At 45.7% G+C, this 22,278-nt stretch overlaps 1 protein-coding gene and 1 long non-coding RNA gene across 3 annotated transcripts in view; both read left to right on the top strand.

The window, feature by feature from the left end:
• The first annotated feature begins 821 nt into the window (after positions 1-821).
• On the top strand, positions 822-4,624 carry Hey1 (hes related family bHLH transcription factor with YRPW motif 1). The gene is made up of 5 exons (XM_052715903.1): positions 822-1,103; positions 1,324-1,399; positions 1,539-1,622; positions 1,889-1,970; positions 2,861-4,624. The coding sequence occupies exons 1-5, from the start codon at positions 1,015-1,017 to the stop codon at positions 3,430-3,432; spliced, it is 903 nt and encodes a 300-aa protein (XP_052571863.1). The 5' UTR covers positions 822-1,014; the 3' UTR covers positions 3,433-4,624.
• Positions 4,625-21,539: 16,915 nt separating this feature from the next.
• LOC128097407 (uncharacterized) overlaps positions 21,540-22,278 on the top strand; it is a 64,544-nt gene continuing 63,805 nt past the window's right edge. For both annotated transcript variants that reach the window (XR_008213855.1, XR_008213856.1), the window contains exon 1: positions 21,540-21,801. This is a non-coding gene — a long non-coding RNA (uncharacterized LOC128097407). The remainder of the gene's footprint in view (positions 21,802-22,278) is intronic.

A 22,278-nucleotide genomic window follows, 5' to 3' on the forward strand; every position in this document is an offset into this window, starting at 1 on the left:
AAGCCTGGCAGGATAGTCTAGCTTTCACAGGATCCGGGCACCCGAAGCACATCATTCTTCTGTCGGCCCCTTACTGTCTCAGCCCCCAGAGCCGCTGGCCACCACCTACACGAGCTGCGCCCCAGGCAACCGTTCCCTGCAGGACCCGCTCAAGCCCGCCAACTGAGCGCGCCTCCCGCCGTGCAGCACCGGCAGCCGGGCGGAGAGCGAGCGGGCGGCGAGCGGCGGCTTCCGGGGCCCGCCGGCGCCCGGACTCCGATTACAGGTTCACACGAGGAGCCCGGCAGGCGCGCCCTCGCGCAGCCCCGCGGCCCCGCTCCCCGCCCGGCCATTCTTCTCCATTCATGCGGACGCCCAGGGCTGCCGCCGCCGCCGCCGCCGCCAGCGCGGCCGCCGTCGCCGTCCGTTCGGATTGGCTGGCGGCCGGGGCGCCGGCACTTTCCCACGGCCCGCGGCGCGTGCGGCTCACCGGCGGCGCTGCAGGCGCGGCCCTGGCACACGGCCAGGCCAATCGGGGCGCGCGGGGTGGGGCGGGGCGGTGGCTAGCGCCGGGCTGGTGTCCCGGGCCGGCCCCCAGCTCCTGCCCGCCGCCGGCCCACCGCCGCCCGCGCCGCCCGCGCGCGGCCCCCAGCCGAGCTCCCGCGGAGCCGACGCGCTGCCGCCGGGCAGGGGCGGGCTCCGGCGGCGGGGCGCAGCCCGCCCGGGCCTCCGCTCGTCCCGCCCCCTGGGCGGCTGCCAATCCGCGCTGCGAGGCGCCGATTGGCCGGAGCCCGCTGTTGCCCAGGCGCCGCGGCCCCGCCTCTGCCCCCGCCCCGCCCCGCCTCCCCCGCCCTCCCCCGGGCCCTGGGAAGGGGCGCAGCGTGGGAAAGGGATGGTTGAGTTTTAACCGGAGGCTGAGCGTGAGTGGGCTCAGTGTGCGCGCAGCACCGCCCGCAGCCGAGCGCCGAGCGGCCGCTGCTGTTAACTCCTCCCTGCCCGCCGCGCGACCCTCCTCGGAGCCCGCGCTCCGCCAGCATGAAGAGAGCTCACCCCGACTACAGCTCCTCCGATAGCGAGCTGGACGAGACCATCGAGGTGGAGAAGGAGAGTGCGGACGAGAATGGGTGAGTTGGCGGCGCCCGGCCGAGCCTGAGTGGGAGGAGAGGCTGGGGTGCGCTGGTTCTTGGTTCTCATTGCCCGGAGTCCAGCAGCCCGGGGCCGACGGCTGCCGGCTGTGAGCGACCCCCCGGAGCGTTCTCCAGCTCAAGTTGCCAAAGAAATCTGAGTGCAGGGGGCCTCTCGAGTCCCCATCCTTCCTCAAGGCAATTGCTTCCTATCTTGCAGAAACTTGAGTTCGGCGCTGGGTTCCATGTCCCCAACGACATCATCCCAGGTTTTGGCCAGGAAAAGACGGAGAGGCGTGAGTAAATACCCCCCCCCCCCATACTTTAAATATATATGCATATTGCTGTATTAGCTAACGGAAAGAACCAAGTTTCTTCTCCTTGGAATTTACAGTCATAATGGAAATGTCCTTTGTTTTTGTCTGCTTCTCACAGATAATTGAGAAGCGCCGACGAGACCGAATCAATAACAGTTTGTCTGAGCTGAGGAGGCTGGTACCCAGTGCTTTTGAGAAGCAGGTAATGGAGGCAGTAGGTAGAGCGCCTGTTGTAGCCGTCTGCACCCTCATTCCCTCCCCTCCGTGCTTCGAACCTCATCCGTGTCTTGAATAAAAGCCTTGCTATATCGTTGTACGTTCAGACCCAAAATTCCAACAGATTTTGTGGACACGCCTCATTATTTTGCTTTAGTTGACGTTTGAATCTTACATATTTGTATATGTGCATGCGTATTTTAAGCTCTCCAACGGCACTGGTGTCAGATAAACCCTTTGTCATCTCTTTAGGGATCTGCTAAGCTGGAAAAAGCAGAGATTTTGCAGATGACTGTGGATCACCTGAAAATGCTGCACACTGCAGGGGGGAAAGGTATGCCTCTCCAGTTCTGGCTGGGGCTGTGCGTGCTCGGCGTGGAGGGAGCAGCAAGCGCAGTCTGGGATTGGTGCAGTCCCCGTCTGCTTTTGCTCTGGGGGTGGGGAGAGAGCGAACAGTGTGTGGTTGCCAGTCAGTGCACCTTCAACAGCACAGCGGCTCCTGGCTCTTGGGCAGTGAGTTCATCGCCCCAGCCCTCTTCCAACTGAACTAAGTCACCTTTCAGCAAGTGTCCAATGTCTCTGAGCGCCTCCCCTTGTGACAGCCAGGATTTAGGTCAAGTCACTCACATTTGTCTGTTGCTATTTAAGAAAAGCTTGGGAAATGGCTTATTAAAAACAGCAGCTATGTAGTCTGAATTTCATATACAGGATTTAAAAAAATGAATTGCCAAAGGAATCCGGAGGGAAGGGACCTGTTGTGGCCAAGCAGAGGAAAATGCTAACAGAAGGTGGGGGGCTGGAGCCTGTGTCTGTCTCCAGCCCAAAAATTCTTCACCAAGGACCAAGTGCCTAAAAGCTTCCCGATGATAACTTACATCTGTGTGTCTAATGAATTTCACTACTCTGTGGTTTCTCTGTCCTTGATGTATTTTTTGTTGTTGTTGAGGGAAAACATTAAAGGAAAGAGCATAGTTTCATCTGCTGGTAGGGTATAATTCCAATTTCTGCTCAGCAGCTTCTAATTGGGCTTTGAACTTGCTTTAGCAAACATATAATGTTGATTAATGCAAAGATTTTGGTCAGCTCCAAAATATTTGCGCTTCCAGGACCCACGGTCTGTGCTGTAACCCTCTATGTGTATTTGCCAGGAAGGGCCGCCTTTGGAGTGGAAGAAATCCGGGAATGAGCAGCGCCTTGAAGGTTTCCTTTTGTTTTTGTGCTCAGGTTATTTTGACGCGCACGCCCTGGCCATGGACTATCGGAGTTTGGGGTTTCGGGAATGCCTAGCCGAAGTTGCCCGTTATCTGAGCATCATTGAAGGACTCGATGCCTCCGACCCGCTTCGGGTTCGCCTGGTCTCGCATCTCAACAACTACGCCTCCCAGCGGGAAGCCGCGAGCGGCGCCCACGCGGGGCTCGGACACATTCCCTGGGGGAGCGCCTTCGGACATCACCCGCACGTCGCGCACCCGCTGCTGCTGCCCCAGAATGGCCACGGGAATGCCGGCACCACGGCGGCGTCCCCCGCGGAGCCGCATCCCCAGGGCAGGCTGGCCTCCACCCACGCGGAGGCGCCGGCCTTGCGAGCGCCCCCTAGTGGCAGCCTGGGACCGGTGCTTCCCGTGGTGACCTCGGCCTCCAAACTGTCGCCGCCGCTGCTCTCCTCCGTGGCCTCGCTCTCAGCCTTCCCCTTCTCCTTCAGCTCCTTCCACCTGCTGAGCCCTTCGACACCCACGCAGGCAGCAAACCTTGGCAAGCCCTATAGACCTTGGGGGACGGAGATTGGAGCTTTCTAGAAGAACTGATGCCGTAGAGCAAGGGAGGGGAAACGCTTAAAACCCCAGGTGCGCTGGGACGGTTGCCAGCACCACCTTAAAGTCGTCAGTAAAAGTGAGGAAAAAGGTACACTTTCAGATACATTCTTTTCTAAAGACTAAAGGTTTGTTGGTTTACTTTTTTTCTTTAAAATTTTTTATCATGTCATGTATTAGCAGTTTTTAAAAATTAGTTGTTAATTTTTGTTTAAAACATTCAGTTGAGGTAGTGATTATAAACCAACACTTTGTGATCCGTTGTCTGTTCCGTGCCCGGTTTACTTTTGTAAACCGGTCTGTCCAAGAATGATTCCATTTGCCTCAGTTTGGGGGATTTTAACATTAGTGTTTGGGGTCTGTTTTCTGGCTTGTATAAGTTGCAATCTTTTTTTTCCTTAGGATTAATTTCCCAAACCACTATGCTCAATGTTAACATGGTTTTGTTAATATTTTGACAGATTAAAGTGTATAAGTGATATTCTTTGGTGGGGGTGGGGTGGGGAGGGGGTCAGCAAAGCATTATATTTCCAAACAAAGCGTTGACAAATCAGAGGAACAGCTTTATTCTAGAAACACTAGCTCGCTGCCTCTTGGAGCAGTGAGGTGAATGCACAGACTTATCAGTGGTCCTGAATCCAGATGACCAGCTATTGTGGCCTGGCAGGCTTCGCTGTGCTAACATTTCAGGTTCAGAAACAGCCGCTGGTAGGCTACATCCCCACTTGGAGTGTTGGCAGCAAGCAAGACAATTATGTAGAACATGCCTGCACTTTCCAGCCCCAAGCAATGCAATGCATTTTCAGCTCACAGATCTCAAGTTCACAAGTGTTAACCTGCATCAGTGATCGTAGTACGCAAGTAGTCAGTTCAGTGCCTGTTAAATGCATAACCTGATTTTCCCGGAACTGCCGTATTTTCTTTTAACTGGAAATTTTTATGTTGTGTTTCCCTTTTGGTGCATGAAAATGTGGTTTTTGTGATACTTAAAAGGGCTTCTCTGCCTTCTCTTTGATTTTTAAAATTTTGATTTGGGCTCTAGAAGTATTGTTTTCCAGGTTTATTCCTTTAGCAGGTATAATTTGAACAGCCTCCACTGAGCTGGGTTTGACCTCTGTTGTACTGATGTGTTGTGACTAAATAAAAAAAAAAAAGAACAAAAACAAAGAACAAAGTATGCTGCTGTGTCTCTCATCCTTAGCCTTTCCCTCTGTTGGTTGAGACAAATCTCAGGTTTCCTGGTTTTCATTTTGCCTAATGATTGGTTTTCTCCCATTGGCCAGTTTCATTATTCTTGGAATTCTAGGCTGTGTGAATTTGTAACGTCAAATGAAGTGTCTTTGTTAGACTACAGAGCTTTGCCTGGCCTCCCAGGAGGGAACAGAGCTTATCTGCTGCTCAGTCAGGTGGCCTGGTTCTGAACTCTCTGGCTCTGGACTCACGAGTTTGAATTCAGGCTGGGATCTGCGCTCTTGGAAGGAACTTGATAAAATCATTTTAAACCGTGCTGATCATTTGATTAGAAGCGGCTGAATGCACCTACTGTGTGCTCAGTTCTTTGCTGGTAAGATAGAACATTTCATGTATCTATTCGCATTTGTTTTCATGGGAGAACAGGACTACAGTGGCCTTGTGTCTGAGCCCACGGAGAAGGCTTGGTGTAGCGCGGTGATGAGCAGTGCTCGGTGATGAGCCGTGGCAGGCTGTAATTCTGCACCTGCACAGCTCCAGGATTCCTCTCTCGTTTTGTTTCTGAGGAATCTATTTAACCCTTGGGCTGCGCTGTGCTCCTGAGCTGTGTGTGAGGCAGCAGACACATGCTTTAAGTTAGAACACAACGCTACCGTGACAGGCAGTCATTGGCCACAGAAGAGTGCCTTCCAGATCCTGCAGTGAAGGAACACGGCTTCTTTACTCAGCAGGAGTTGGCCTGGATCCCAAGAGTGGCCGAGAGGAGAGGAGAAGGCAAAGCCCACTCTGGCAGATGACAACAGAGGGTTGCTGTTCCTTGTGTGCTGCTCTGCCTGAGGAGAAAGCAAAGAACACGCAAAGAGAAGTTCAGACTTGGAAACTGAGCTGTAGCTGCCGGTCCCGGGAAGGACGGGAGGCGGGCCCTTGGGTTTCAAATGTGAGATGCTTTTGCTCAGTGACTTCAGCCCTAGGTCTCTCCTGAGATCGGAAGCTCCTTCTCAGCATTGCCTGCGCCATGCAGACGCTCTGTCTGACACAAGCCTAGGATGGAAGGTGTTATGACGATTCTGCCAAGCATGTTTAAATTTAGCAAACAGGGCTTCCACTGGTGTCACAGCATACTGAACAGCATTGTGCCTCCTTCCACTCAGCTTGCTGGTACCTAGGCTTGGATGGCTGCTAATGCAGTTTGCAGAAAGAGCCTTAGAAGTGTGAAAAATCTAACAGGTCATCCTTGTCACAGGAAAATGGCTGAATCATGATCTGGGAGGGAGCACTTTTGGGAAGGGCAAAAGATTCATTTTCTTCTCTCTCTCTCTCTCTCTCTCTCTCTCTCTCTTCTGCCTTTCTCATTCCCCTCCTTCCCTCCCTCCCTCCCTCCCTCCCTCCCTCCCTCCCTCCCTCCCTCTTTTTGCCCAGGCTGTCCTCAAGTTCCCTATGTGGAGGAGGCAGACCTTAAACTCCTGATCTTTCTGCCTCCACCTCCCAAGTGCTTGGTTACTACATTGAGTAGTCAGTTTTGAAATTTCATAATTTTTTAAAGGAAATATCCTGCTCTCTTTTTCACATACTCACACACACACACACACACACACATACACACACACACACACACACACATACACCTTGAAGGTGACAGGTTTCTGGGTGGTTCAGGTGGAGTGAGAAGATGAAATTCTGGCAAAGAGCCAGCAGAACTGTTCGATTACAACAATTCCCGTTTCCATTTTGAATTGATGCACTAAAAATTAACGGGATCATCAGTTAATGACTCCAGTCTACTTTTATATCATATATGATTTTTATTCATTTACTGGCATAAACAAGAATTTCCAGATGACCCATTAGTGTAAATAAACATCCGGTCATCTTTTTAAAGACTTATTTATTTTAAGTGTCCGAGTGTTTTGCATGCACAAATGTGTGTCTGGTGCCCTTGGTGGTCAGAGAGACTATTAGATCCTCTGAATTAGAGTTATGGACGGGTGTGAGTCACCATGTGGTGGTGGGACTCACACCTGGGTCCTCTGCCATCTCTCTAGCCCCTAGTATATTTATCTTATGAAAATAATATCATTGCTCATAATACTCATGAAAGTCCTTACTAATCACCCACTTAATTGATTAAATATATTCCTGTGAATTAATGAAAGCCATAGAGTTCTTGCATGAACTAGTCTCTATTAGAAAAATCCAAGAAATACCATTGCTAATTTATTTCATCTAGCTAAATTAGGATGTGACTTTTTATTCAGATTTTCCCTTCCCCACTCTGTCAGTCACTAAAATCATGATACTTTAAATATAGATTACTTAAATTTAAAGTCCCACAGGAAATGTTCTGTCTCTTAGTTACGGTTTCCCCTGCCCTTCTGGTCTGAACCAGTACCACAGCTTTGATGCCTTCATTAGTTTCTAGTGCTGATTTATAATTAAAATAACTTCAGAGCCAACATCATCCAAGACATTGCTTCAAATGTGGCCCAGTTTCTTTCACAATCCAAGCTCCAGGGAATGGGGCATCTTGGGAAAGGGGGCTTGAATCCTGGCTTCAGTTCCGGAAGCCTTTATCTAATTGAGTGACCTTGGAGAGGTCATTAAAATTATGTAGAGGCTCTTTTGGTCATCTGCCAAATGACTAGATGGGCAATAAGGGTCCTAAGTGTCTGCTCACAGGGTCATGTAGTGACTGGGAAGAAAGCGGGTGTTGGTCAGGTGACAGATCGTAAAAGAAGGTTTTCACTCAACGTTCTATCAGATCTTGTTCCTACACAGGTTTGATTCAGTGCTTCCCAGTTGTTGAAGTTTTTCAAAATTAAATTAATAATAATTATTATTATTGATTGCCACCTCCTCGTGTGTGTGTGTGTGTGTGTGTGTGTGTGTGTGTGTGTGTGTGTGTATCACAGCCTGAGTGTGCAAGTTAGGGAACCTCTGTCAGGCGTGTGTTTGTTCTTCTCACTATGGGTCCCGGGTATTGAACTCAGGCTATCCGAATTCTAGGGCAAGCAAGTACCTTTAACTGCCGAGCCTTCTCACTGGTCCTGAGTCCTTAATAATCACCCATTTAATCGATTAAATATATTACTGTAAATTAATGAAATGAAAAGTTATAGAGTCTTGTGAAATTAACCATTTTTTTTTTTATTAGTTAGCAACTTACTTACCAAAATCTATCTGCTGGCAAGACTGGGCCAGTGGGCAGTAGCCATGTCTCAGGGACCTGAATGGCTCTGCAGAGGGCTGGAATCTTCTGATATTTTTGTCATGTATATCTTTGAATGTGCCTAATGAGTCAGTAGAGGCTTCAAAAAAAAGCAAATACTGTACTAATTATGTATCTGAAGGTGATACCATGAGAAGATTATGGCAGAGTTTGTTTTCTAGGCTATTTCATTTCCTCCAAGCAAAATAAAGTCAAGAAAAACAACAACAAAAAAACAACTGAAAACAAAACCGTCTTTTCTGCAGTGTTTGGACAACTCCCAGGAATCTATCCTGAAGGTGCTCGCCCTTGGTCCTGGTTCACCTTGCCACAGAGTTAACAAGATGCCGACGTGGTGGCGTCTAGCAAAAGAGTGAGTGTGCGGCTGACTTGTGACTCAGCACACGCATGCCCTGAACGGCACGGTCTGACTTCGGGGCGATTCCATGAGTGGGTTCCTGATAAAAAGGATGAGTTCACCCCATTTTCTCTCTTTGAGGCACTCACTTCTGCCGTATTAGGCAGCAACACAAAGGCTCTCACCAGGTGCCGTGTGTTTGAACTTCTTAGCCTGCAGAACTATGAGCCAAGCAAGTTTCTATTCATAAACCAGCCGGGTTTTGTGGTAATCTGTTATAGCAACAGAAGACAGATTAAGGCATGCCTGTGATCGAATTCATCTGGGGATATATTTCCAAGCTTTCTCTTCCCATGAGGTCTTCCTTGATAACCCTTATTCAAACAGTCATCCCACTCTTCCCTTTCATGGCCTACCCACCTCCCTTTCCTCTTCGGTTCCTCTCCATAGCATTGCACTATCTGACTGTAGAATGACAATACACACTTTTTGATGAGCTGCTTACTGTATATTTTTGGCTGGTTTGTCATTTCCACAGTTCTGTCACTTAAAGCAGCACGTACCATACTGCAGGCTTTCGATAAACATTTACTGAATGAATGAAAGAAAGATGCATGGATGGATAGATGGATGAATGGATGGATGGATGAATGCCTGCGTGCATGGATGGATGGTTGGGTAGATGGGTGGGTGAGATGGATGGGTGGATGCATGGATGGCTGACTGAGTGTATATATGTATGTGTATATGGGTGGATGGATAATGGATAGATGGATGGGTAAATGGATGAGACTGATGGTGGATAGATGGATGAGTGGATGGATGGATGAATGCAAGCATGCAAGGATGGATGGATGGATGGATGTATGCAGGTATGGATGAGTGGATGGATGGAAGGATGAATGGATGAATGGGTGGATGAATGGATAGATAGATGAGTGGATGGATGGGTAAGATGGATGGGTGCATACATGGATGGATGGATGAGTGTATATATGTATGTATGTATGTATGGGTGGATGGATAATGGATGGATGGATGGGTAGATGGGTGAGATGGATGGATGGATAGATGTTGACATTTTTTCTTTGAGCTGCCAGCTCACAAAAAATGACATGGAGACTTATTAATCATGAAAGCTTGGCCTTAGCTTAGGCTTCTTTCTGACTAGCTCCTACAACTTAAATTAACCCATTTATATTAATCTACATTTTCCCTCATAGCTTTTTACCTCTCTTCCATCTTGCACCTCCTGTTTCCTCTCCATGTCCTATGGTGTTCTATCTGTGCCTAGATTCACCTCTTCTTCTTCTCTCTCTGCCTGGAAGTCCTGCCTAACCTTTTCCTGCCTAGCTATTGGCCATTCAGCTCTTTATTGAACCAATCAGAAGGCACCTTGGCAAAGATGCATCTTCACAGTGTACAAAAAGATTATTTCACAGCATTTCCTCCCTTTTGTCTACATAAAAACAAAAGGTTTTAACTCTAACACAGTAAAACTACATACAATAAGAACAATTATCAGTTAAGGATTATATCAGGTAAGGACAATATCCAGTCCATTTGCATTTGGCAAATTTGGAGAAGTACTATATTAGCTATCCTATCTTAGTTCAAAGTTTTATACCTAAACCATTTTCTGTCATAACATGTATCACCATCCTAAAAATATCTTTTTAGACCTTAAGACATATTCTTAGATAAACAACTTAAGCTTATATGTTTCTCAACTTTATAAACTTTACATTTCTTTTCTGAATTTTGTAACAAGGAAAACTGTAAAACTATAACTGTCTAGTCTTAACTCCCCATCAAAGACCCAAGAAGGGTGAAATATTATTTGAATAAACAGGAAGGCCAGAGAAAGCAACTTCCAAAACTATAGAAATGACAGAAACAGCTGGCTGCCTGGATAGTCACTCAAGGTTCCTTTCTAAGGTTGGGGCATCCATCTTCGGTCTATAGGCCTAGAATATCTGACAGACCTTTTTGTAAAACAGGAATTTTGAAGGACTGTCCTACCTTGCCTTAGCAAAGTCTTTTGTGTCCTTCTTGTCCAGTTTTTTTTTGAAAGCATACTGTCAGCAGTTGAGTCAATGGCAGTTTCTTGCCCGGTGGCTAACTTTACCATAATAAAAGAAAACTCCAGATGGAGGTTTTTTGATGTCCATCATCCTTTTTTGAAGAAGATTGGTCCTGTCAGGAGCAGATGTGTCTCACTGTCATGAAAAGCCTTATGCTATTAAAACATTTTAAATGTCATATGCTGTAGGCCTTTGAAGTGTTTGAAGACCATCTATCTATTTAAAATATATCTTCTCTGTATGACCTTGAAAACATACCTGAGATGACTCTAAGTTTAATTGTTACAGATATGTGGTGATATATTGCTTGAATTTCTAAGAAATAAAATCTTGCCTGAAGATCAGAGTACAGAGCTAGCCACAGAGTTAGCCATACGTGTCAGGCAGTAGTGGCACATGCCTTTAATCTTAGCACTTGGGAGGCAGAGGCAGAGATCTGTCTGGATCTCTGTGAGTTCAAGGCTATGCTGGGCTACAGAAGATTAAGACAGTCTAAAAGAGAAAGAGCCAGGCAGTGGTGGCGTACATCTTTAACTCCAGCACTTAGGATCACACACCTTTAATCCCAGCACTAGGGAGGTTGAGACAGGAAGTGATAAGGCTGGGCAGAGAAAGGAATATAAGCAGGCAGAGACAGGAACTCAGGTCTTTTCAGGCTCTTGTAGGCTGAGGAATTGGTGAGTTAAGAGGTGGCTTGCTCTGCTTCTCCGATCTTTTGAATTTCATCCTGTTATCTGGCTCCAAGTTTTTGTTAAGACCAATTAGGATTCATGCAACATAGATGATTAACTACTAACTTGTCTTTCTTTATTATCCTAAATAACTTTCAAGGACAAAAACTTTACATTACATTTTAAAATTAATTGAATAGGTACAATACTTTAAACAAGAGTAGAAACATATATAGTATAACAAAAATAACCTTAAATTTGTATTAATTTATAAAAATCCATATCAATGTAAAATATTTGAGACTAGTGGTTGTTCAAAAGTAGACTCAACAATCCACCCTTTTATTCTATCATATCAGCTATATTCCCCCTTTTTCTCTTCAGAAAGAAATATCTTGATCTAATTTCCTCTGTTTAGCTTTTTTTTTCTGATCATTACCAATAACAACTTGTAACCAACTCCCATAAATGAAGCCAAACATCTATAACCCACTGAATGACCAAAAACCACCTTTTGAGAATGTGGGCTTCATGTTTTCTAGACTGCTTCCTATTGTCTGGGGGCAAAATTTTTAGGGGACCTTGAGAAAATTGGGGTAATGGTCAAGTCTTGGGAGAACTAGCTGTAAAATTTGTTGTCCAGTCTCTGTGCAATGGGAAAGCACAAGGCTTATCTGCAGTCCTGGCCAAAATAGTCTGTGAGGCTGGACCATCTCAGCCAGCAGCCTTGAAGCTGTTCTGGATGTAGAACTCTGAGGAAACTGCAACAGAGGCACTCTGAGAGACTTAATTACCCGAGTTACCTGTTTTCATTGGTGTCTGGTCCTCTTGCTCTGAAAATACACAAACAAACACAGGTAACATATATATCTGCATTAACACAAGTATGGACTGTGTGTTGTATACAAATCAGTCAAAAATGATTTTTTGTTTTATATTTGAGCAGGTAAAATATACATCACCTGTCTTGTAGTTTTTCTAGGTTTATTTCTTTATGACTGTAGCCAGGATTTTCAGGGGAATCTCTCACAGTCAAACCTGATCTTTATCAAACTTGAAGGAATCCATAGCCTTTCATTTCCCGTGGAAACAAAAGTATAACCTCTTCCCCAAAGCAATACATTTTCTACTTCCATTTTAAAGTTAAGGCATTCCTAAAGTATCTAGGCTGCTTTGATTCAGCAATCCCTGTGGTGGTATATTGTGTATCAATAAAGCTTGCCTGAGGATCAGAGGACAGAGCCAGCTACTAGATTAAACATAGAGGCCAGGCAGCGGTGGCACACACCTTTAATCCTAGCACTTGGGAGGCAGAGGTCTGTCTGGATCTCTGTGAGTTCAAAGCTACCCTGGACAACATGATATTGATTCAGTCTAGGAGAGAAACAGAGCCAGGCGGTGGTGGCACACAACTTCAATCCCAGCACTTGAGATCTCATGCCTTTGCTACCAGTATTTGGGAAGCAAACAGGCCATTAATCCCATCACTAGGAAGGAAGTGAAATGGCTGGGCAGAGATAGACATATAAGGCCTGAGGATATAGGAACTATAGCTTTTCAGCTGAGGACTCAGAGGCTTTCAGTCTGAGGATTCGTGGAGATAAGATCTTACCTTCCATTCGGCCTGAGGATTTGGTAGTGGTGAGGAGCTTCTCTAGTGGCTTGTTCCTTAGTCTCTCTGATCTCTCAGCATTTACCCCAATATCTGGCTCCAGGTTTTTATTATAAGACCATTTAGGATTCGGGCAACAAGTCCTTCTTATAATCCTATGTCTCTCAGCAGCTGTCATTCACTCATCAGCAATCAAAAATTTCAAAGTCAACAAGACAACATATAAAATCCAGACTCTGTGTATTTTCCAGCTTTATGTGTCTTATCCTTTTTATATTATTTTTTCTCTCTTTAAATACTTTATCTTATTATTTATAAACTTTTTTATGATTGTTTTTACCCATTTTCTTTTCTTTCTTCAGCATCTAAGCACATTTTTAAACATACTGTACCATTTTAGAGGTTTTTTTTGTGTCTGGACTTGGCTTTACTAAGCATCTGCAGTGTTCTCTGACCATGCGAGACAAATTTTTTTTTTTTTAAGATTTATTTATTATGTATACAATGTTCTGCCTGCATATATGTCTACAGGCCAGAAGAGGGCACCAGATCTTATTACAGATGGTTGAGAGCCACCATGTGGTTGCTGGGGATTGAACTCAGGACCTCTGGAAGAACAGTCAGTGCTCTTAACCTCTGAGCCATCTCTCCAGCCCGCGAGACAAATCTTAAACTGCCATGTCAGCTGCTACGTGGCTCAGCTTAGTGCATGGTGCTGGTGGCTGGTTCCAGCCCACAGGCAGCAGCCAGTAGCCTTCTCTGTATGCCGCTGAGCACCAGCCCTCCTGAGAGACTGCAGGACTAGGAAGGTATATCAGGCACCTTAGACAGAACTTTACTTAGCTTTCTCAGGCCCTATGTTTGGATATTCAAACACCATGTTGGGCATCGTATGTCAAAAGATTTTTCTTTGTGCCACCAGCTCGCAAAAAATGACATGGAGACTTATTATTAATTATGAAAGTGTGGCCTCAGCTTAGGCCTGTTTCTAACTATCTCTTATAACTTAAATTAATACATTTGTAGTAATATGTTTTGCCTCGTGGCTTTTTACCTCTCTTCCATCTTGCACCTCCTGTTTCCTCTTCATGTCCTCTGGTGTCCCTCCAGCACCCAGATTCATCTCCTCTTCCTCTCTCTCTGCCCGGAAGTCCTGCCTAACCTCTTCCTGCCTAGCTATTGGCCAGTCAGCTCTTTATTAAACCAATCGGAAGGTGCCTTGGCAAAGACACATCCTTACAGTGTACAAAAAGATTATTCCAAGGAAGACAGATGGCTGGCTGACTGGGTGTATGTATATATGTATGTATGGGTGGGTGGATGGATGCATGAATGGATGGATGGATAGGTGGGATGGTGAGGTGCACCTTTATGAGTAGAGGGAAAGAGGTGCAGATAGGTGTATGTCTTGGACATCCAAGCCCTACTTCTAATCTTAGTTTAAAAACTACTATGAAAGATTTTTTTTAGACTCACTTTTGTATTTTATCTTTATTACTATTAAACTGCAATTTAAAAATATTTAACTCATGGGTTGGGGATGTACCTCAACTGGTAGAGTACATTAACAAAAGTCAATGTTGCTTTAGCTATGTGTGGTCTAGTGTTCCATTTAAAATATATTTTAGTCATATTAGTTTTAAAAATTGATGACTAAATCCTGTATACTGTGCCTTCAAGATCACTCAGTGAGGAAAGATGTCTGTAGTTAGGACCGAGTCAGAAGCTTGGTACCCTCGTGGTAGGAGGAGGAAACGAGCTCCTGGAAGCTGTCCTCTGACCTTCATGTGTACCGTGGTCTAATCTCCATGTAATGAAAACATCCTGAAATCATAACGGAAAATGTGTATATATCTATCATGCACAATGTGTTATCTTGTCTCTATTGAGCTAATTAATATGTGCTTCACCAACCTCTTCTTGTCAGTGGCAAGAACATTTAAAATCCTCTCAACAAATTTCCATAGACAAGGAAGAAAATTCTTTTCTTTTAATTGATTAGTTTATTTTTATGTGTATAGGTGTTTTGCCAGCATACATGTCTGTGCCTGGTGCTAGAGGTCAGAAGAGGACATGGGATCCCCTGGAACAGGAGTTATGGTTGTGAGCCACCATGTGTATGTGCTGGGAATTGAACCCAGGTCCTTGGGAAGAGCAGCCAGTGCTCTTCACCACTCATCATCTCACCTGCCCCCTTCTCTTAACAATTTCTGTGAATACAATATTGTTAACTGTAGTCGGTATTCTGTGAATAACCGTATGTGACTTTTAGAATTGTTTCTATATGTCTGCACAGAAGGCCTTCCACTGAGTCTATGTAGCTCACTTTGGGTGGTAACGTACGTTTTAACAATATAAGTTCTTTAAATCCAGGAATAGGTTACTTTACCATTTACCTTCTTTGACTTCCTTTATCACTGTACTAAGCCTTTTCAACCCCTTCAGTTTTTGCCCTGTTTAGGTGGTGTTGGTGACTGAACCTGAGACTTTGTGCATGCTGTGTGGGCGCCCTACGGACTGTGCCACATCCCCACCCCTAGCGAAGTCTTCAAAACAGCACAACAACCTCTTCTTTGTCTGCTCACCCTCATTTTCACCCTGGTTCAGGGACAGTTATATCCTGCTGTTGGGTTGGGCTGAGGTAGTGGAGGGGGGGAGTAGGAAGTTCTGGAGCAGCAACAAAGATCACAGAGTGGCAGCACCTAACTTTGGAATGTTGCCTGATCTCTTGTCATCTGGTGGAAGAAAAGGTGGCCAGCCACCCAGAGGGCCTGGAACCTTGTGTACGGTTACAGATGCCTAGCCAGAGTCCACATCATTTCTGTAGATACTTTGATGGGGCCATTTGCTCCCACCAGGTGGAATGTCTTTGGTAATTCCCAGCCTGGTCCCCAGACTCCCAGCTCCTCCCTGTCGTCTCAGGAACAACTAGCTCCTGTAGGGGTGTGTGTTAGGGCTGCAAACGCAGGAGGCACCAGCATTGGAGGCAGGTGTGAGAGTAGGAGAGGGAAAGGTCTTGAGGGAAGGCGAAGGAGCTGTGGGATGAAATTAAGTTTACGTTTCTGCTTGCTTCTCTCAAAACAGAATTTTCCAAAGGAGGACATAAACTAAAGAATCTTATGTTTTTAAGACACAAATATTTAAAATAGAGTTGGAAGGTATTTTTTTTTCACCTTCTGCTGGAATTATGCTTTTCTAAATTCCCAAAGCTTTAGTAAAAGTCTGGATGCGTAAGAAGGGCCTGTTAAAAATGCAGAGTCACTGGGGGGACGTTCAGGCAATCCTGACAGCCAGTTCACACCCCAGATTAGTGAAATCAGAAGATCCAGAGGTGGCAGCAGCGCTTTAAAAACTTCCCCAGGTGATTTCAAACAAGCAAGCAAGCAAGTAAGCAAACAAGCAAGCAAGCAAACAAGCAAACAAGCAAGCGTGCAGCCGAGGCTGAGCATGGCTGCCTGACGAGAGCGAAGGAAGAAACAGTGCTGAGTGGGGTTGCTTCTGAGGCTGATCACGAGTGCAGCCAAGCAAGTCTCAGCCTTTGGCCATCTACAGCCATGTCCCTCTAGTCAGGTAGTAACAGATCAGCAGACTTTGTTCAATGATTGAAGACCGTGGGCGGGGCATAAACTCTGGTCCTTTGGTTGAGACTGATTTTCTCCTTTTCTCTGCACCGACTTAATTCTCGTTTGTCAGTAGATCTGAAGCGTGTCTCCCTGCCCAAGACAATGACATCTGGCCACTGACAGCTAACTGAGGCACTACCATTCTTACTCATCTCTAGCAACTAGACTTCCTCTGTGGAGAGGAGCGTTCAGTGCTGGGCAGGTCACACACACATCTGTGCTGCCCACTGTGTACACTCGCCAGGGAGATAGTCTATTGGGACACCAGGGTGACATCAAGTAGGAAAAAGCTGAAAGCAGGATTAAGGATCAGTCCAACCCTTAATGAAAACCCCCAAGTGCCCTGAGTTCTTCACAATCTTGTCTAGGAAGCTCACCTCTTTTATTATATCCTGCAGCCCAGAAACTCCACTGTGCTCTGTGCTCCAGTAATGTGATTATCCAGGCCATCTTGGTAACTTAACCCAGGAATGGTGGGCCAGCCTGTGTGTATGCTCTACATCATCACCGGATGGGTTTGCAAGGTCTCCAGCCAACGGAACTATTTACGGGTAGTCTTTATGCTTCTTCATTGACTTCCCTTCCTGTCTTTAGTCCCTTCCCCAACTTCCTTCCCTTGCTTCTTTCTTACCTTTCTTCTTCCTTCTGAATGAGTACCATGCTATGACAAAGCCTTTCTGTTGTTTGAAAGTGGCTTCCCAACGCTCATGTGTTGGAACCTGGATTCCCAGTGTGGTGGGGCTGGGAAGTAGGGCCCAAGGGAAGGTGTCAGGTTATGAGTGACTCATGCTGCTCTAGTGGGATTTATGAATAATGGGTTGTTAAAAATGTGAGTCTGTTCCTCCCCTGTGCTTTATGAATGTCATTGTTTGCCCTCTTCCTTTGTCACTGTGAGCCGAAGTGCCACAAGGACTGTGCTGCATGTGGCCATCTAGTCTTAGACTTCTCTGCTTCCAGAACTGTGAGCCAAATAAGCATCTTTTCTTCTCCTCCTCCTCCTCCTTCTTCTCCTTCCTCTTCTTCCTCCTCTTCCTCTTCCTCCTCCTCCTCCTCCTCCTCTTCTTCTTCTTTAAAATAAATTGCAGTCTCAGATGCTGTTACAGCAACAGAAAAGTAGATGAAGATGAGCATTGGTGAGAAATGAGAAATGTGAATTTGAAGTAAAGGTACCAAGGACCCTTCCAGGATATTTTCTCACACGTGTTTATGCTGTCTTTTCTTGTTCTAGCGCTGTAGAAAGCACCTTATTCTTGTGTTGGGTGATGGGCTGGTAGGCACACTGCTGAAAACATGACGGCAGAGGGACAGGAGGGAGGGGGGAGAGGACAGAGTTAGTTTAAATCAAGAAGGTAAGGTGAACGGGAAAACTAATAATCTCTAGTAAAGAGCCATCACAGACCCTGTGCAAAATACTTTCGTGTAAGGCAAGGCCAGGAATAAGAGCCACATGCAAAGTTGGATGGCAGAGGCACCAGGAGCAGGAAAACCTGTGATGAGATGGGCCGGGCCAGAAGAAGGTTCTGGGCAGGAGAAAGCACTGGACTCCTTGATGGGACCTGTAGGCTGGCAGGGCATTAGGTCACGGGACTGTTCAAAAGGAACCAAATGACTCCTGGACTGTCTTCCACTCACTGGGGATTGGTAGGCGAGAAGTGACTAATCTCGAAGAGCTTGGATCCCAAGAATTTGTGATTGCCCACCTGTTATCTCTTAAGAAGCAAATGACCCTGAGTGATGTGGTCACACAAAGTACTACCAAGCCCTTATTTCTAATTGACTGGTAATTAGTATTTGACAATTGAGTAAAACTTGTAAAGTCAATTATTTTCCTTTTAAATCCAGATTTATACAAGTGTCTTCTTATTTGTAAATATGTTACTTATGCCTTCTTCATGTTTTATATTATATATTGAGCAATTTAATATAATTGTATTATTTTAGAATTAAATAATATAATGTGTATGTATAGTCTTTTAAAATCCTAACCAGTCGGTGGTGGCACACATCTTTAATCCCAGCACTCAGGAGGCAGAGGCAGGCAGATCTCTATGAGTTCAAGGCCAGCTCAGTCTACAGAGCTAGTTGTAGGACCAAAGAAACCCTGTCTCAAAAAACAAACACACACAAACAAACTCCTCTAGAAAATCAGTGTCTAAGTAAATTCTGAGGAGGTAAAAGTGTCTCCAGCAGAGATGGTTCAGTGATTAAGGGCACTTGCTTCTCTTTCAGAAGACCTGGGTTTGATTCCCAACAATCTCACTGGTTGGTTTACAACCATCTGTAGCTGTGGTGCCAGGGGATCTGATGTCTTATTCTGCTTGTGTGGGCACCTGCACACTTTTGCTTTGGAAGCATACACAGGCAAAGAGAAGTAAATGCAAACAAGTCCTTAAAGACAGAAAGATGGCGCTAGTGTTTTCTGCGGTCACTGCCCCACCACCTTTCCCACAGCCACTGTTAGTAATGCCCTTACACTTCAGCTGAAGCACAAATCCTCTAATAGGTTCTAAGGAGCAGCCAGGAGAACTCATGGCATGAGCAGCTCTGAGGCATGGCCTGCTGTACCTGTGTGCTTGGTAGAAATACAGAGGATCAGAGTGGATCCCACACAAACTGAACGAGAGCCAGGCAATGGTATGAGGCCTGCAGGTCTGTGTAGTAACTACTATATGATCCCAATTCTAGATTCACATTATTCCTTTAAGACTTTCCTGCTCATGTATTTTTGTGTTTTTTAAAAAAGTATTTGAGTAAGGTAGGTCTGATATAAAACCACTGTTTATATTTATTGCATACAGTTTGGTGAATTAGAGATGATAGACACCTGTGAAATAACCACCGGAGTCAATGCGATAAGAACATAGCTATTACCTCCAAAGTGTTCTCCTGCTTCTTTATTTTAGTGATAAAAACACACAATAAATGTCCTTTGTCTCCTTTCTTCCCTCCTTCCGTGTGTGTGTGTGTGTGTGTGTGTGTGTGTGTGTGTGTGTGTGTGTGAGTTCACGTGTGATGTATGTATGTAGTGGATTCACACACATCCACTCATGGAGGCCAGGGGGCATTGATGTCATCTTTTATCCGTCTGCCTATTGCTCTGAGTCAAGGCATCTTCCCTTAACTTGGAGTTCCTGCTCTTCAGCCAGGCTGGCATCCAGTAAGTCCCAGAAATCCTCCTGTCTTCTTGAACACTGCTGAGCTTACAAGGTGTGTGTGGGACCATTCCTAACTTGTTATGTGGGTGCTGTATCTGAACTTAGGTTCTCAGGCTTGAAGAGCAAGTGCTCTTCCTCACTGATATATCTCTTTAGCTCTCCCCCATCTCTCCTCCTCGCCAGGGTCTCATGTAGCCCAGGCTATCCCCCAACTTACTGTGTAGTCAAGCTGACTTGAACTTCTGATCCTCCTGGCTCTACCCCGCCAGGTGCTTGGATTATGAGCCTGCACTACCATGTCCAGCTGTACATAGTTCTGATAGTGGGACAGCAGAACCCAGGGTTTAGTTTATGCTTGGCAAGTACTCTATCAGCTAAGCTGTACCCCAGCCCAAGATCCACTCTTTCTGTAAATTTCTTCCCCACTCCCTTCCCCCTCTCTGTCTCTCTTTCTCATCTTTCTTTCTTTCTTTCTTTCTTTCTTTCTTTCTTTCTTTCTTTCTTTCTTTCTTTCTTTCTTTCTTTCTTTCTTTCTCTCTCTCTCTCTCTCTCTCTCTCTCTCTCTCTCTCTCTCTCTCTCTCTCTCTCTTTTTTCTTGACATGGTTTCTCTGTGCAGCCCTGGCTGTCCTGGAACTCACTGTGTAGACCAGGCTGGCCTTCAACTCTTAGAGATCCACCTGTCTCTGCCTCCACCTCTTTTGGGATTAAAAGGGCGTGCCACCACTGCCTGGCTCTTTCTTTAATCAAGAAATTTTCTATTCATTTTACATACCAACCACAGATCCCCTCCCCTCCCCTCCTCCTACCCCCCAGCCTTTCCCACAACCCACCCCCATTCCCTCCTCCAACAAGGCAAGGCCTCCCATGGGGAGTCAGCTGAGCCTAGTACATTCAGTTGAGGCAGGTCCAAGCCCCTCCCCCTGCATCAAGGCTGTGCAAGGTGTCCCACCATAGGTAGTGACTGCCTGGCTCTTTTTGTAAATTTCTGAACACACAGGGAAATGTTGTTTTCTGCAGGCACAGAAGATCTCTAGGATTTATGGCTAATGTTTGTCATCACCTGTTACGTTGGTGACTTTCAGAATCGCTGGCTGAGGTCACTCCCTTTTCCTAGACTCCTAGATTCTACGACAAATATGTCTGTGCCCAAGTCTTCACCATGCCTGCTAGTGTGCTCATGGTTCCCTTTGCTGGCAGCAGAATCTTGGTTCTTACAGGACAGTTGTGCTCAGTCTGCACAGGCCCCACTTCTTAGGTCTGCTCATGGGCTACATTCTGCCCACTGATTTGTGATCAGAAGGGATGCAGGACTTTTGGAAGAAAGGATAATAGTAATCATGCCATATCTGCCTCCTGCATACGATGTCTGTGCTGGGGCTCCAGCGCTGTGTTGATCACAGCGCAGTGAGCTACAGATGATGGAATTTGCTGATGAAAAGATCCGAGTCTCTGGTGACTGGGTCACCGCTCAGCCAGTCATGCTTTGGATTGGAGAAGGAACAGGCCCCTAAGCAGTCAAAAATTTGCCTAAAAAAATTATTGACGGTTGAATTACTACTACCTGAAATAAGTGACATTTATTGATTGTTTCCTGTGTGTCAGGCACTACACAAAACTCTTTTCAAATGTTTTACATTCTTAATTCTCTATTATTAGCTCTGTTTTACAGATTATAAAAATAAGATAAGAGTCTGAGTGACTTACTCAGACCCATTTTGCTGGTGCATTCTTGGAGGAAGTATTCGAATTTGGGCAGTTCCAGGAAATGTCTCCATTTCTTATATATGACAACACCACTCATAAGTCTTCCCTTGATATCAGGGCATAAGATGTTTATTTTCTTCCTCAATGAGCCAATCCTCTGACCTCCATTTCTCTGTTGTTATTATTAAAGGGAATACTGACATGCCCCTGCCAAGACCTCTTCCTCAGATTCTGGAAGTTGGGGGTCAAGTAAGGAAATGGACTAAGGTGAGGTGCCTGAACTTTTGAGTATTAAAGGCTCACAGAGAACAAACCAGCCTGCTGAAACAGAGGCCACAGTTGCAGTCCTCAAAGCAAGGATTGTAATAAAAATAAATGGAGTTTATCTACCATGAACACTGTTTTACACACACACACACACACACACACACACACACACACACACACACACACACACACTGATATAATTGCAGAATGGAGGGCAGCTCTTTAGCTAACTACAATCTAATTATAAAGTTGGCATTTGAAAAATATAGTACTTTATCTTTTTACCCACTCCCCCAATTTTTTTCAGGAGTGGTTGAAGTGTCAGGACTTGAGAAAACTTGAAGATCTCCAAACAAAGGAAGTCGGTGGTACAGCTGTCTGGAACTGCAAACCGGGCTGGAAGGTGATGGACTGGACCACCGGATGACACGAGCATCCATTTCCCCTCTTCCAAGCAGCGATAGGATGCTGCTTGTATTTCAGGTAATATCTTACCCAACCAAATTCTAGTCAATGACGCAGAAGTGCGAGGCCAAGCAGAGCTTCCAGGATGGCATTTAAGTGGGCTCAGTTGCAAAAGTTGCCTTCTCGGGGCTGGAGAGATGGCTCAGTGGTTAAGAGCACTGGCTGTTCTTCCAGAGGACCTGAGTTCAATTCCTAGCAGCCACATGGTGGCTCACAACCATCTATAAGTGAAGTGATTACTTAAATTGTTTTATTATTAAGTAAAACTTGGGAGTCAGATATTGGGGTAAAAACCTGATTGGTTGGAGAAGTGACCAGTGACCTCTTCTCTCTCCCCTTCCTCGATCCCCAAAGGCCCATAAATCTTTCTAAGCTCCTCCCAACTACTTCCTCTCTCTCTGTATGTCCTGGGTCTTCCAAAACCTCTAAGGCTAATTCTGGTCAGTCACTAGCTAGCTCTGTCCTCTGATTCAAGGTAAACTTTGTTGTCAGTCT

Source organism: Peromyscus californicus, unplaced genomic scaffold (assembly GCF_007827085.1).
Source record: "Peromyscus californicus insignis strain IS unplaced genomic scaffold, ASM782708v3 Scaffold_5__1_contigs__length_169319896, whole genome shotgun sequence".
Taxonomy (NCBI): Eukaryota; Metazoa; Chordata; class Mammalia; order Rodentia; family Cricetidae; genus Peromyscus; species Peromyscus californicus.

Bases quoted from the DNA above. Each gene is read 5' to 3' on its own strand.
- Hey1 (XM_052715903.1), top strand. From the start codon at position 1,015: ATGAAGAGAGCTCACCCCGACTACAGCTCCTCCGATAGCGAGCTGGAC. The intron at 1,400-1,538 runs GTGAGTAAATAC...TGCTTCTCACAG, and splicing joins CCAGGAAAAGACGGAGAGGC to ATAATTGAGAAGCGCCGACG. The intron at 1,971-2,860 runs GTATGCCTCTCC...TTTTGTGCTCAG, and splicing joins GCACACTGCAGGGGGGAAAG to GTTATTTTGACGCGCACGCC.